Genomic DNA, 15,538 nt, shown 5'->3' with positions numbered 1-15,538 from the left:
TTGGACTGTGGCTGTCGCTGATTGGTCGCGGCAGCCATGACAGGCAGCTGGCGAGACCAATCAGCGACTTGGATTCCATGACAGACAGAGGCCATGACCAATGAATATCCGTGACAGAAAGACAGACAGACAGAAAGACGGAAGTGACCCTTAGACAATTATATAGTAGATAGACAAAAAAAAAATTGGAACAGCACAATGCTCACTGGAGGGTGCCTGGCCTCCTGGGTAGAATGGTCCACTCATCCACCCAAATTGTATAGCAAATGGAAAAAAGAAGGCAGCACTCCAAGTCCTTTTCAAGGTGAGAATATGTGTAGTTTATTCAAACTATGATTGTGAAGATTCATGGTTAATAATAGCACTTTAGCACATTGCACTTTTATATGAAAAGGGGTTGCACTGAGGATATTTTTATATGATTAATTTGAAAGACTATGTATATATATTAATGGCTATCTGTTTTAATATGCAAACGATTGTAGATTATGCCTATATAAACACATTGTGAGTTACACCCACTGCTTGAGAAAGGCTCGGTGTGAGCCGAAACGTCGCACAGAGATGTGGGTTTGAATAAACTACACATATTCTCACCTTGAAAAGGATTTGGAGTGCTGCCTTCTTTTTTCCATTTGCTATATATATATAGATATATATGTATGTGTGTGTGTTTTGAAGAATATTTCCTTTGAAGACGATGTACAAATGACATGGAGAATTGCTCTATGTAAAAGCGCATGTCAAAATCGCATTGCAATCGCATGTACATCAGATGCTAGGTGATAAAACTCGTATGAAAAGCACATGACGCTCATCTGACTTTGCAGGAACAAAATCGCTAGAGTAAATCCAGCCTAATAGCGACTGTGCGCTCACACATAGAGTGCAATGTGAGCTGGCAAGTGTGACTCGCCACCAGTGGTGTGAGGTTACTGGCCCAAAGTCATTTAACCCTTTATCAACAGCAGTTACTTATTCAAATCTGTAAAGATTGTCTATTTGGCCACATTGATGCCAGTTCTGATGCCCAGAACCCGTTTGGCCCAGGCTGCAGAGACTGGAGTTTGATGTGGGCACACTATCTGTGTAGCGATGCTGAGAGACCAGAGGTCTAAAGTCATTTAACCCTTTTAGTTATTTCATCTAAGACATCATGTAAGCTTTGTATGAAACTGTCAATAGTTCCCATAGTGACCGGCTCCTGAGGTCTACCAGAGCTAATGGTAGCGAGGGCTGGTCTCTGGAGATTGGCCCTTTCTCCAGATGGAGGCACTGCCCTCTTCATATGAGGGGGGGTCACCACACTGTTTCTATGGGAAATGTATATATACACGACTGAAGACTTTCTTCATAACTAAGATCCTCTATGTCCCTTATCTGTCTGTCTGAACTGGAAAACATGTCTTCCTGTGGAGGTCAAACATGAAGTCAGCAGACAATCAGTGTCCGTTGATTGGCTGCAGCGGTCAAATTACACACCCATGAGATAACACAGTACAGAGTGTGGAGAAGTACCAAGCAGGGAGGTGACTAGTTATGCTGCTTCTAATACCAGCCTGGGCCCATTACAGGGGCATCCAGAGGGTGCAGCATACAATAGCAAAATGTATCACACTAATGCCACGCTGTGCCACATCCGCCGCTCATCTGGGGACACAAACAGCACCAAGTGCCCACAGCCAGAAGCCCGCCCCCGAGGGGCTGTCCACTACTATCCACTGCCCCGAGGGGCTGTCCACTGCTAGCCACCCGCCCCAAGGGGCTGTCCACTACTATCCACTGCCCCGAGGAGCTGTCCACTACTATCCACTGCCCCTGAGGGGCTGTCCACTATCCACTGCCCCTGAGGGGCTGTCCACTACTATCCACTGCCCCTGAGGGGCTGTTCACTACTATCCACTGCCCCGAGGAGCTGTCCACTGCTAGCCACCCACCCCAAGGGGCTGTCCACTACTATCCACTGCCCCCGAGGGGTTGTTTACTACTAGCCACCCTCCCCCGAGGGGCTGTCCACTACTACCCACCCCCAAGGGGCTGTCCACTACTACCCACCCCCGAGGGGCTGTCCACTACAATCCACCGCCCCCGAGGGGCTGTCCACTACTACCCACCCCCGAGGGGCTGTCCACTACAATCCACCGCCCCCGAGGGACTGTCCACTACTACCCATGCACCCCCGAGGGGCTGTCCACTACTGCCCACCCCCAAGGGGCTGTCCACTACTACCCACCCCCGAGGGGCTGTCCACTATAAATCCACCGCCCCCGAGGGGCTGTCCACTACTACCCATCCACCCCAGAGGGGCTGTCCACTACTACCCACCCACCCCCGAGGGGCTGTCCACTACTACCCACCCCCGAGGGACTGTTTACTACTAGCCACCCACCCCAAAGGGGCTGTCTACTACTACCCCCCCCCCCCCGGAGGGGCTGTCCACTACTACTCACCCACCCCCAAGGTGCTGTCCACTACTACCCACCCCCGAGGGGCTGTACACTACTACCCACCCCCAAGGGAATGTTTACTACTAGCCACCCACCCCCGAGGTGCTGTCCACTACTACCCACCCCCGAGGGGCTGTCCACTACTACCCAAACACCCCCGAGGGGCTGTCCACTACTACCCACCCACCCCCGAGGGGCTGTCCACTACTACTCACCCACCCCCGAGGGGCTGTCCACTACTACCCACCCCCAAGGGGCTGTCCACTACTACTCACCCACCCCCGATGGGCTGTCCACTGCTACCCACCCCCGAAGGACTGTTTACTACTAGACACCCACCCCCGAGGTGCTGGCCACTACTACCCACCCCCGAGGGGCTGTCCACTACTACCCACCCCCGAGGGGCTGTCCACTACTACCCACCCCCGAGGGGCTGTCAACTACTACCCACCCCTGAGGGGCTGTCCACTACTACTCACCCACCCCCGAGGGTCTGTTCACTACTACCCACCCCCGAGGGACTGTTTACTACTACCCACCCACCCCCGAGGGGCTATCCACTACTACCCACCCCCAAGGGGCTGTCCACTACTACTCACCCACCCCCGAGGGGATGTCCACTACTACCCACCCCCAAGGGACTGTTTACTACTAGCCACCCACCCCCGAGGTGCTGTCCACTACTACCCACCCCCGAGGGACTGTTTACTACTAGCCACCCACCCCCGAGGTGCTGTCCACTACTACCCACCCCCGAGGGGCTGTCCACTACTACCCACCCCCGAGGGGCTGTCCACTACTACCCACCCACCCCCGAGGGGCTGTCCACTACTACCCACCCCCGAGGGGCTGTCCACTACTACCCACCCACCCCCGAGGGGCTGTCCACTTCTACCCACCCACGAGGGGCTGTCCACTACTACCCACCCACCCCCGAGGGGCTGTCCACTACTACTCACCCACCCCCGAGGGGCTGTCCACTACTACCCACCCCTGAGGGACTGTTTACTAATAGCCACCAACCCCCGAGGTGCTGTCCACTACAACCCACCCCCGAGGGGCTGTCCACTACTACCCACCCCCAAGGGGCTGTCCACTACTACCCACCCCCGAGGGGCTGTCCACTACTACCCACCCCGGTGGGGCTGTCTACTACTACTCACCCACCCCCGAGGGGCTGTCCACTACTACCCACCCCTGAGGCACTGTTTACTACTCACCCACCCCCGATGGGCTGTCCACTACTACCCACCCCCGAGGGGATGTCTACTATTACCCACCCCGAGGGGCTGTCCACTACTACCCACCCCAAGGGGCTGTCCACTACTACCCACCCCCGAGGGACTGTTTACTACTAGCCACCCACCCCCGAGGTGCTGTCCACTATTACCCACCCCCGAGGGGCTGTCTACTATTACCCACCCCAAGGGGCTGTCCACTACTACTCACCCACCCCTGAGGGGCTGTCCACTATTACCCACCCCCAAGGGGCTGTCCACTACTACCCACCCCCGAGGGGCTGTCCACTACTACCCACCCCGGTGGGGCTGTCTACTACTACTCACCCACCCCCGAGGGGCTGTCCACTACTACCCACCCACGAGGGGCTGTCCACTACTACCCACCCTCGAGGGGCTGTCCACTACCACCCACCCCAGAGGGGCTGTCCACTACTACCCACCCCCGAGGGGCTGTCCACTACTACCCATCCACCCCAGAGGTGCTGTCCACTACTACCCACCCACCCCCGAGGGGCTGTCTACTATTACCCACCCCGAGGGGCTGTCCACTACTACCCACCCCAAGGGGCTGTCCACTACTACCCACCCCCGAGGGACTGTTTACTACTAGCCACCCACCCCCGAGGTGCTGTCCACTACTACCCACCCCCGAGGGGCTGTCTACTATTACCCACCCTGAGGGGCTGTCTACTACTACTCACCCACCCCCGAGGGGCTGTCCACTACTACCCACCCCCGAGGCACTGTTTACTACTCACCCACCCCCGAGGTGCTGTCCACTACTACCCACCCACCCCCGAGGGGATGTCTACTATTACCCACCCCGAGGGACTGTCCACTAATACCCACCCCGAGGGGCTGTCCACTACTACCCACCCCCGAGGGACTGTTTACTACTAGCCACCCACCCCCGAGGTGCTGTCCACTACTACCCACCCCCGAGGGGCTGTCTACTATTACCCACCCCAAGGGGCTGTCCACTACTACTCACCCACCCCTGAGGGGCTGTCCACTATTACCCACCCCCAAGGGGCTGTCCACTACTACCCACCCCCGAGGGGCTGTCCACTACTACCCACCCACGAGGGGCTGTCCACTACTACCCACCCTCGAGGGGCTGTCCACTACCACCCCAGAGGGGCTGTCCACTACTACCCACCCCCGAGGTGCTGTCCACTACTACCCACCCCCGAGGGGCTGTCCACTACTACCCACCCCGAGGGGCTGTCCACTACTACCCACCCCCGAGGGACTGTTTACTACTAGCCACCCACCCCCGAGGTGCTGTTCACTACTACCCACCCCCGAGGGGCTGTCTACTATTATCCACCCTGAGGGGCTGACCACTACTACTCACCCACCCCCGAGGGGCTGTCCACTACTACCCACCCCCGAGGGGCTGTCCACTACTACCCACCCCCGAGGGGCTGTCCACTACTACCCACCCCCGAGGGGCTGTCCACTACTACCCACCCACGAGGGGCTGTCCACTACCACCCACCCCCGAGGGGCTGTCCACTACTACCCACCCCGGTGGGGCTGTCTACTACTACTCACCCACCCCCGTGGGGCTGTCCACTACTACCCACCCACCCCCGAGGGGATGTCTACTATTACCCACCCCGAGGGGCTGTCCACTACTACCCACCCCAAGGGGCTGTCCACTACTACCCACCCCCGAGGGACTGTTTACTACTAGCCACCCACCCCCGAGGGACTGTCTACTATTACCCACCCCGAGGGGCTGTCCATTACTACTCACCCACCCCTGAGGGGCTGTCCACTATTACCCACCCCCAAGGGGCTGTCCACTACTACCCACCCCCGAGGGGCTGTCCACTACTACCCACCCATGAGGGGCTGTCCACTACTACCCACCCTCGAGGGGCTGTCCACTACCACCCACCCCAGAGGGGCTGTCCACTACTACCCACCCCCGAGGTGCTGTCCACTACTACCCACCCACCCCCGAGGGGCTGTCTACTATTACCCACCCCGAGGGGCTGTCCACTACTACCCACCCCCGAGGGACTGTCTACTATTACCCACCCTGAGGGGCTGTCCACTACTACTCACCCACCCCCGAGGGGCTGTCCACTACTACCCACCCCCGAGGGGCTGTCTACTATTACCCACCCCCGAGGGGCTGTCCACTACTACCCACCCCTGAGGGGCTGTCCACTACTACCCACCCACGAGGGGCTGTCCACTACTACCCACCCTCGAGGGGCTGTCCACTACCACCCACCCCAGAGGGGCTGTCCACTACTACCCACCCCCGAGGTGCTGTCCACTACTACCCACCCACCCCCGAGGGGCTGTCTACTATTACCCACCCCGAGGGGCTGTCCACTACTACCCACCCCCGAGGGACTGTCTACTATTACCCACCCTGAGGGGCTGTCCACTACTACTCACCCACCCCCGAGGGGCTGTCCACTACTACCCACCCCCGAGGTGCTGTCTACTATTACCCACCCCCGAGGGGCTGTCCACTACTACCCACCCCCGAGGGGCTGTCCACTACTACCCACCCACGAGGGGCTGTCCACTACTACCCACCCTCGAGGGGCTGTCCACTACCACCCACCCCAGAGGGGCTGTCCACTACTACCCATCCACCCCAGAGGTGCTGTCCACTACTACCCACCCACCCCCGAGGGGCTGTCTACTATTACCCACCCCGAGGGGCTGTCCACTACTACCCACCCCCGAGGGACTGTTTACTACTAGCCACCCACCCCCAAGGGGCTGTCCACTACTACCCACCCCCGAGGGGCTGTCCACTACTACCCACCCCGGTGGGGCTGTCTACTACTACTCACCCACCCCCGAGGGGCTGTCCACTACTACCCACCCCCGAGGCACTGTTTACTACTCACCCACCCCCGATGGGCTGTCCACTACTACCCACCCCCGAGGGGATGTCTACTATTACCCACCCCGAGGGGCTGTCCACTACTACCCACCCCAAGGGGCTGTCCACTACTACCCACCCCCGAGGGACTGTTTACTACTAGCCACCCACCCCCGAGGTGCTGTCCACTACCACCCACCCCCGAGGGGCTGTCCACTATTACCCACCCCCAAGGGGCTGTCCACTACTACCCACCCCCGAGGGGCTGTCCACTACTACCCACTACTACCCACCCTCGAGGGGCTGTCCACTACCACCCACCCCAGAGGGGCTGTCCACTACTACCCACCCCCGAGGGGCTGTCTACTATTACCCACCCTGAGGGGCTGTCCACTACTACTCACCCACCCCCGAGGGGCTGTCCACTACTACCCACCCCCGAGGGGCTGTCCACTACTACCCACCCCGGTGGGGCTGTCTACTACTACTCACCCACCCCCGAGGGGCTGTCCACTACTACCCACCCCCGAGGCACTGTTTACTACTCACCCACCCCCGATGGGCTGTCCACTACTACCCACCCCCGAGGGGATGTCTACTATTACCCACCCCGAGGGGCTGTCCACTACTACCCACCCCAAGGGGCTGTCCACTACTACCCACCCCCGAGGGACTGTTTACTACTAGCCACCCACCCCCGAGGTGCTGTCCACTACCACCCACCCCCGAGGGGCTGTCCACTATTACCCACCCCCAAGGGGCTGTCCACTACTACCCACCCCCGAGGGGCTGTCCACTACTACCCACTACTACCCACCCTCGAGGGGCTGTCCACTACCACCCACCCCAGAGGGGCTGTCCACTACTACCCACCCCCGAGGGGCTGTCTACTATTACCCACCCTGAGGGGCTGTCCACTACTACTCACCCACCCCCGAGGGGCTGTCCACTACTACCCACCCCCGAGGGGCTGTCCACTACTACCCACCCCCGAGGGGCTGTCCACTATTACCCACCCCCGAGGGGCTGTCCACTACTACCCACCCCCGAGGGGCTGTCCACTACTACCCACCCACGAGGGGCTGTCCACTACTACCCACCCTCGAGGGGCTGTCCACTACCACCCACCCCAGAGGGGCTGTCCACTACTACCCACCCCCGAGGGGCTGTCCACTACTACCCATCCACCCCAGAGGTGCTGTCCACTACTACCCACCCACCCCCGAGGGGCTGTCTACTATTACCCACCCCGAGGGGCTGTCCACTACTACCCACCCCAAGGGGCTGTCCACTACTACCCACCCCCGAGGGACTGTTTACTACTAGCCACCCACCCCCGAGGTGCTGTCCACTACTACCCACCCCCGAGGGGCTGTCTACTATTACCCACCCTGAGGGGCTGTCTACTACTACTCACCCACCCCCGAGGGGCTGTCCACTACTACCCACCCCCGAGGCACTATTTACTACTCACCCACCCCCGAGGTGCTGTCCACTACTACCCACCCACCCCCGAGGGGATGTCTACTATTACCCACCCCGAGGGGCTGTCCACTAATACCCACCCCGAGGGGCTGTCCACTACTACCCACCCCCGAGGGACTGTTTACTACTAGCCACCCACCCCCGAGGTGCTGTCCACTACTACCCACCCCCGAGGGGCTGTCTACTATTACCCACCCCAAGGGGCTGTCCACTACTACTCACCCACCCCTGAGGGGCTGTCCACTATTACCCACCCCCAAGGGGCTGTCCACTACTACCCACCCCCGAGGGGCTGTCCACTACTACCCACCCACGAGGGGCTGTCCACTACTACCCACCCTCGAGGGGCTGTCCACTACCACCCCAGAGGGGCTGTCCACTACTACCCACCCCCGAGGTGCTGTCCACTACTACCCACCCCCGAGGGGCTGTCCACTACTACCCACCCCGAGGGGCTGTCCACTACTACCCACCCCCGAGGGACTGTTTACTACTAGCCACCCACCCCCGAGGTGCTGTTCACTACTACCCACCCCCGAGGGGCTGTCTACTATTATCCACCCTGAGGGGCTGTCCACTACTACTCACCCACCCCCGAGGGGCTGTCCACTACTACCCACCCCCGAGGGGCTGTCCACTACTACCCACCCCCGAGGGGCTGTCCACTACTACCCACCCACGAGGGGCTGTCCACTACTACCCACCCTCGAGGGGCTGTCCACTACCACCCACCCCCGAGGGGCTGTCCACTACTACCCACCCCGGTGGGGCTGTCTACTACTACTCACCCACCCCCGTGGGGCTGTCCACTACTACCCACCCACCCCCGAGGGGATGTCTACTATTACCCACCCCGAGGGGCTGTCCACTACTACCCACCCCAAGGGGCTGTCCACTACTACCCACCCCCGAGGGACTGTTTACTACTAGCCACCCACCCCCGAGGGGCTGTCTACTATTACCCACCCCGAGGGGCTGTCCATTACTACTCACCCACCCCTGAGGGGCTGTCCACTATTACCCACCCCCAAGGGGCTGTCCACTACTACCCACCCCCGAGGGGCTGTCCACTACTACCCACCCACGAGGGGCTGTCCACTACTACCCACCCTCGAGGGGCTGTCCACTACCACCCACCCCAGAGGGGCTGTCCACTACTACCCACCCCCGAGGTGCTATCCACTACTACCCACCCACCCCCGAGGGGCTGTCTACTATTACCCACCCCGAGGGGCTGTCCACTACTACCCACCCCCGAGGGACTGTCTACTATTACCCACCCTGAGGGGCTGTCCACTACTACTCACCCACCCCTGAGGGGCTGTCCACTACTACCCACCCCCGAGGGGCTGTCTACTATTACCCACCCCCGAGGGGCTGTCCACTACTACCCACCCCCGAGGGGCTGTCCACTACTACCCACCCACGAGGGGCTGTCCACTACTACCCACCCCCGAGGGGCTGTCCACTACCACCCACCCCAGAGGGGCTGTCCACTACTACCCACCCCCGAGGTGCTGTCCACTACTACCCACCCCCGAGGGGCTGTCTACTATTACCCACCCCGAGGGGCTGTCCACTACTACCCACCCCCGAGGGACTGTCTACTATTACCCACCCTGAGGGGCTGTCCACTACTACTCACCCACCCCCGAGGGGCTGTCCACTACTACCCACCCCCGAGGGGCTGTCTACTATTACCCACCCCCGAGGGGCTGTCCACTACTACCCACCCCCGAGGGGCTGTCCACTACTACCCACCCACGAGGGGCTGTCCACTACTACCCACCCACGAGGGGCTGTCCACTGCCACCCACCCCAGAGGGGCTGTCCACTACTACCCATCCACCCCAGAGGTGCTGTCCACTACTACCCACCCACCCCCGAGGGGCTGTCTACTATTACCCACCCCGAGGGGCTGTCCACTACTACCCACCCCAAGGGGCTGTCCACTACTACCCACCCCCGAGGGACTGTTTACTACTAGCCACCCACCCCCGAGGTGCTGTCCACTACTACCCACCCCCGAGGGGCTGTCTACTATTACCCACCCTGAGGGGCTGTCTACTACTACTCACCCACCCCCGGGGGGCTGTCCACTACTACCCACCCCCGAGGCACTGTTTACTACTCACCCACTCCCGAGGTGCTGTCCACTACTACCCACCCACCCCCGAGGGGATGTCTACTATTACCCACCCCGAGGGGCTGTCCACTAATACCCACCCCGAGGGGCTGTCCACTACTACCCACCCCCGAGGGACTGTTTAATACTAGCCACCCACCCCCGAGGTGCTGTCCACTACTACCCACCCCCGAGGGGCTGTCTACTATTAACCACCCCGAGGGGCTGTCCACTACTACTCACCCACCCCTGAGGGGCTGTCCACCATTACCCACCCCCAAGGGGCTGTCCACTACTACCCACCCCCGAGGGGCTGTCCACTACTACCCACCCACGAGGGGCTGTCCACTACTACCCACCCTCGAGGGGCTGTCCACTACCACCCACCCCAGAGGGGCTGTCCACTACTACCCACCCCCGAGGTGCTGTCCACTACTACCCACCCCCGAGGGGCTGTCTACTATTACCCACCCCGAGGGGCTGTCCACTACTACCCACCCCCGAGGGACTGTTTACTACTAGCCACCCACCCCCGAGGTGCTGTTCACTACTACCCACCCCCGAGGGGCTGTCTACTATTACCCACCCTAAAGGGCTGTCCACTACTACTCACCCATCCCCGAGGGGCTGTCCACTACTACCCACCCCTGAGGGGCTGTCCACTACTACCCACCCCCGAGGGGCTGTCCACTACTACCCACCCACGAGGGGCTGTCCACTACTACCCACCCACGAGGGGCTGTCCACTACTACCCACCCCAAGGGGCTGTCCACTACTACCCACCCCCGAGGGACTGTTTACTACTACCCACCCACCCCTGAGGGGCTGTCTACTATTACCCACCCTGAGGGGCTGTCCACTACTACTCACCCACCCCCGAGGGGCTGTCCACTACTACCCACCCCCGAGGGGCTGTCCACTACTACCCACCCCCGAGGGGCTGTCCACTACTACCCACCCACGAGGGGCTGTCCACTACTACCCACCCTCGAGGGGCTGTCCACTACTACCCACCCTCGAGGGGCTGTCCACTACCACCCACCCCAGAGGGGCTGTCCACTACTACCCACCCCCGAGGGGCTGTCCACTACTACCCATCCACCCCAGAGGTGCTGTCCACTACTACCCACCCACCCCCGAGGGGCTGTCTACTATTACCCACCCCGAGGGGCTGTCCACTACTACCCACCCCAAGGGGCTGTCCACTACTACCCACCCCCGAGGGACTGTTTACTACTAGCCACCCACCCCCGAGGGGCTGTCCACTACTACCCACCCCTGCAACACTTCCACAGTAATGGAGAATGGCCTTATAGGGTTATTCCTACTAATGAACATCTGAAATATGAAGGGGTGTGGCGGAGGTGAGCGTGTGGTGACTGTACGGTGCAGACTGCGGAGGGTCCCACCACAGCACGTACCATGTACACAGCTACACACATAATGGATGCACACACTAATGTCACTCCGTTCTGCCTGAAGGACCCTGAGTCACATGACAGCAGGTAACACTTCTCGCGAGACTTCGGTAGCTTCCGCCGGTAGCTGAGTGTTCACTGTGATTCGGTTGCTAGGAGACCACGGATGAGCGAGAAGCGAAGGTGTGAGTGGTGTCCACTGCTAGGCTTGTTGTGTGCCCGTGTCCAGGGTGAGTGCCCCCGCCGTGCCGTGACTCGGGGTCCGGAGCGTACACGGTGCACATGTGAGGCTGGTGGACACCGTGTGCTGGGGCTCCGGGACTGGGATTACCGAGAGTGCTAGAACCTGGCGGGGTTACTGTGTGCGGCCCCTATTACTGACCCCGATACTGTGTGCGGCCCCCATTACTGACCCCCTATACTGTGTGCGGCCCCTATTACTGACCCCGATACTGTGTGCGGCCCCCATTACTGACCCCGATACTGTGTGCGGCCCCCATTACTGACCCCGATACTGTGTGCGGCCCCCATTACTGACCCCGATACTGTGTGCGGCCCCCATTACTGACCTCCTATACTGTGTGCGGCCCCTATTACTGACCTCCTATACTGTGTGCGGCCCCTACTACTGACCTCCTATACTGTGTGCGGCCCCTATTACTGACCCCCTATACTGTGTGCATCCCCTATTACTGACCCCCGATACTGTGTGCGGCCCCTATTACTGACCCCCTATACTGTGTGCTGCCCCTATTACTGACCTCCTATACTGTGTGCGGCCCCTACTACTGACCTCCTATACTGTGTGCGGCCCCTATTACTGACCCCCTATACTGTGTGCATCCCCTATTACTGACCCCCGATACTGTGTGCGGCCCCTATTACTGACCCCCTATACTGTGTGCATCCCCTATTACTGACCCCCGATACTGTGTGCGGCCCCTATTACTGACCCCCGATACTGTGTGCATCCCCTATTACTGACCCCCGATACTGTGTGCGGCCCCTATTACTGACCCCCTATACTGTGTGCATCCCCTATTACTGACCCCCGATACTGTGTGCGGCCCCTATTACTGACCCCCTATACTGTGTGCATCCCCTATTACTGACCCCCGATACTGTGTGCATCCCCTATTACTGACCCCCGATACTGTGTGCGGCCCCTATTACTGACCCCCGATACTGTGTGCGGCCCCTATTACTGACCCCCGATACTGTGTGCGGCCCCTATTACTGACCCCCGATACTGTGTGCGGCCCCTATTACTGACCCCGATACTGTGTGCGGCCCCCATTACTGACCCCCGATACTGTGTGCGGCCCCCATTACTGACCCCCTATACTGTGTGCGGCCCCTATTACTGACCCCCGATACTGTGTGCGGCCCCCATTACTGACCCCCGATCCTGTGTGCGGCCCCTATTACTGACCCCCGATACTGTGTGCGGCCCCCATTACTGACCCCCGATACTGTGTGCGGCCCCTATTACTGACCCCCGATACTGTGTGCGGCCCCCATTACTGACCCCCGATACTGTGTGCGGCCCCCATTACTGACCCCCGATACTGTGTGCGGCCCCCATTACTGACCCCCGATACTGTGTGCGGCCCCTATTACTGACCCCCGATACTGTGTGCGGCCCCCATTACTGACCCCCGATACTGTGTGCGGCCCCCATTACTGACCCCCGATACTGTGTGCGGCCCCCATTACTGACCCCCGATACTGTGTGCGGCCCCCATTACTGACCCCCGATACTGTGTGCGGCCCCTATTACTGACCCCGATACTGTGTGCGGCCCCCATTACTGACCCCCGATACTGTGTGCGGCCCCTATTACTGACCCCCGATACTGTGTGCGGCCCCCATTACTGACCCCCGATACTGTGTGCGGCCCCTATTACTGACCCCCGATACTGTGTGCGGCCCCTATTACTGACCCCCGATACTGTGTGCGGCCCCTATTACTGACCCCCGATACTGTGTGCGGCCCATATTACTGACCCCCGATACTGTGTGCGGCCCCCATTACTGACCCCCGATACTGTGTGCGGCCCCTATTACTGACCCCCGATACTGTGTGCGGCCCCTATTACTGACCCCCGATACTGTGTGCGGCCCCTATTACTGACCCCCGATACTGTGTGCGGCCCATATTACTGACCCCCGATACTGTGTGCGGCCCCTATTACTGACCCCCGATACTGTGTGCGGCCCATATTACTGACCCCCGATACTGTGTGCGGCCCCTATTACTGACCCCCGATACTGTGTGCGGCCCCTATTACTGACCTCCTATACTGTGTGCGGCCCATATTACTGACCCCTATACTGTGTGCGGCCCCTATTACTGACCCCGATACTGTGTGCGGCCCCTATTACTGACCCCTATACTGTGTGCGGCCCCTATTACTGACCCCTATACTGTGTGCGGCCCCTATTACTGACCCCGATACTGTGTGCGGCCCCTATTACTGACCCCGATACTGTGTGCGGCCCCTATTACTGACCTCCTATACTGTGTGCGGCCCCTATTACTGACCCCCGATGCTGTGTGCGGCCCCTATTACTGACCCCCGATACTGTGTGCGGCCCCTATTACTGACCTCCTATACTGTGTGCGGCCCCTATTACTGACCCCCTATACTGTGTGCGGCCCCTATTACTGACCCCCGATACTGTGTGCGGCTCCTATTACTGACCCCCGATACTGTGTGCGGCCCCTATTACTGACCCCCGATACTGTGTGCGGCCCCTATTACTGACCCCCTATACTGTGTGCGGCCCCTATTACTGACCCCGATACTGTGTGCGGCCCCTATTACTGACCCCCGATACTGTGTGCGGCCCCTATTACTGACCCCGATACTGTGTGCGGCCCCTATTACTGACCCCGATACTGTGTGCGGCCCCTATTACTGACCCCGATACTGTGTGCGGCCCCTATTACTGACCCCGATACTGTGTGCGGCCCCTATTACTGACCCCCGATACTGTGTGCGGCCCCTATTACTGACCTCCTATACTGTGTGCGGCCCCTATTACTGACCCCCTATACTGTGTGCTGCCCCTATTACTGACCCCCGATACTGTGTGCGGCCCCTATTACTGACCCCCGATACTGTGTGCGGCCCCTATTACTGACCCCCGATACTGTGTGCGGCCCCTATTACTGACCCCCTATACTGTGTGCGGCCCCTATTACTGACCCCCGATACTGTGTGCGGCCCCTATTACTGACCCCCTATACTGTGTGCGGCCCCTATTACTGACCCCCTATACTGTGTGCGGCCCCTATTACTGACCCCCTATACTGTGTGCGGCCCCTATTACTGACCCCCTATACTGTGTGCGGCCCCTATTACTGACCCCCGATACTGTGTGCGGCCCCTATTACTGACCCCCTATACTGTGTGCGGCCCCTATTACTGACCTCCTATACTGTGTGCGGCCCCTATTACTGACCCCCTATACTGTGTGCGGCCCCTATTACTGACCCCCGATACTGTGTGCGGCTCCTATTACTGACCCCCGATACTGTGTGCGGCCCCTATTACTGACCCCCTATACTTTGTGCATCCTCTATTACTGACCCCCGATACTGTGTGCATCCCCTATTACTGACCTCCTATACTGTGTGCGGCCCCTATTAGTGACCCCCTATACTGTGTGCGGCCCATATTACTGACCCCCGATACTGTGTGCATCCCCTATTACTGACCTCCTATACTGTGTGCGGCCCCTATTAGTGACCCCCTATACTGTGTGCGGCCCATATTACTGACCCCCGATACTGTGTGCGGCCCCTATTACTGACCCCCTATACTGTGTGCGGCCACTATTACTGACCTCCTATACTGTGTGCGGCCCCTATTACTGACCTCCTATACTGTGTGCGGCCCCTATTACTGACCTTCGATACTGTGTGCGGCCCCTATTACTGACCCCCGATGCTGTGTGC

At 59.8% G+C, this 15,538-nt stretch overlaps 1 protein-coding gene across 2 annotated transcripts in view; it reads left to right on the top strand.

Annotated features, from left to right (window-relative positions):
• Positions 1-11,673: 11,673 nt before the first annotated feature.
• IFT74 (intraflagellar transport 74) overlaps positions 11,674-15,538 on the top strand; it is a 206,541-nt gene continuing 202,676 nt past the window's right edge. Inside the window, exon 1 of one of the 2 annotated variants that reach the window (XM_069765381.1) lies at positions 11,674-11,757. In XM_069765381.1, the coding sequence (XP_069621482.1) occupies positions 11,741-11,757 (17 nt within the window). In that variant the 5' untranslated portion in view covers positions 11,674-11,740. Of the gene's footprint in view, positions 11,805-15,538 lie in introns of both variants that reach the window. The other variant, XM_069765391.1, reaches the window with a different exon arrangement.

This window comes from Ranitomeya imitator, chromosome 1 (assembly GCF_032444005.1).
Source record: "Ranitomeya imitator isolate aRanImi1 chromosome 1, aRanImi1.pri, whole genome shotgun sequence".
Classification (NCBI taxonomy): Eukaryota; Metazoa; Chordata; class Amphibia; order Anura; family Dendrobatidae; genus Ranitomeya; species Ranitomeya imitator.
The sequence above is the reverse complement of the archived record's forward strand: the minus strand, read 5'-3'. Positions and strand labels throughout refer to the sequence as shown.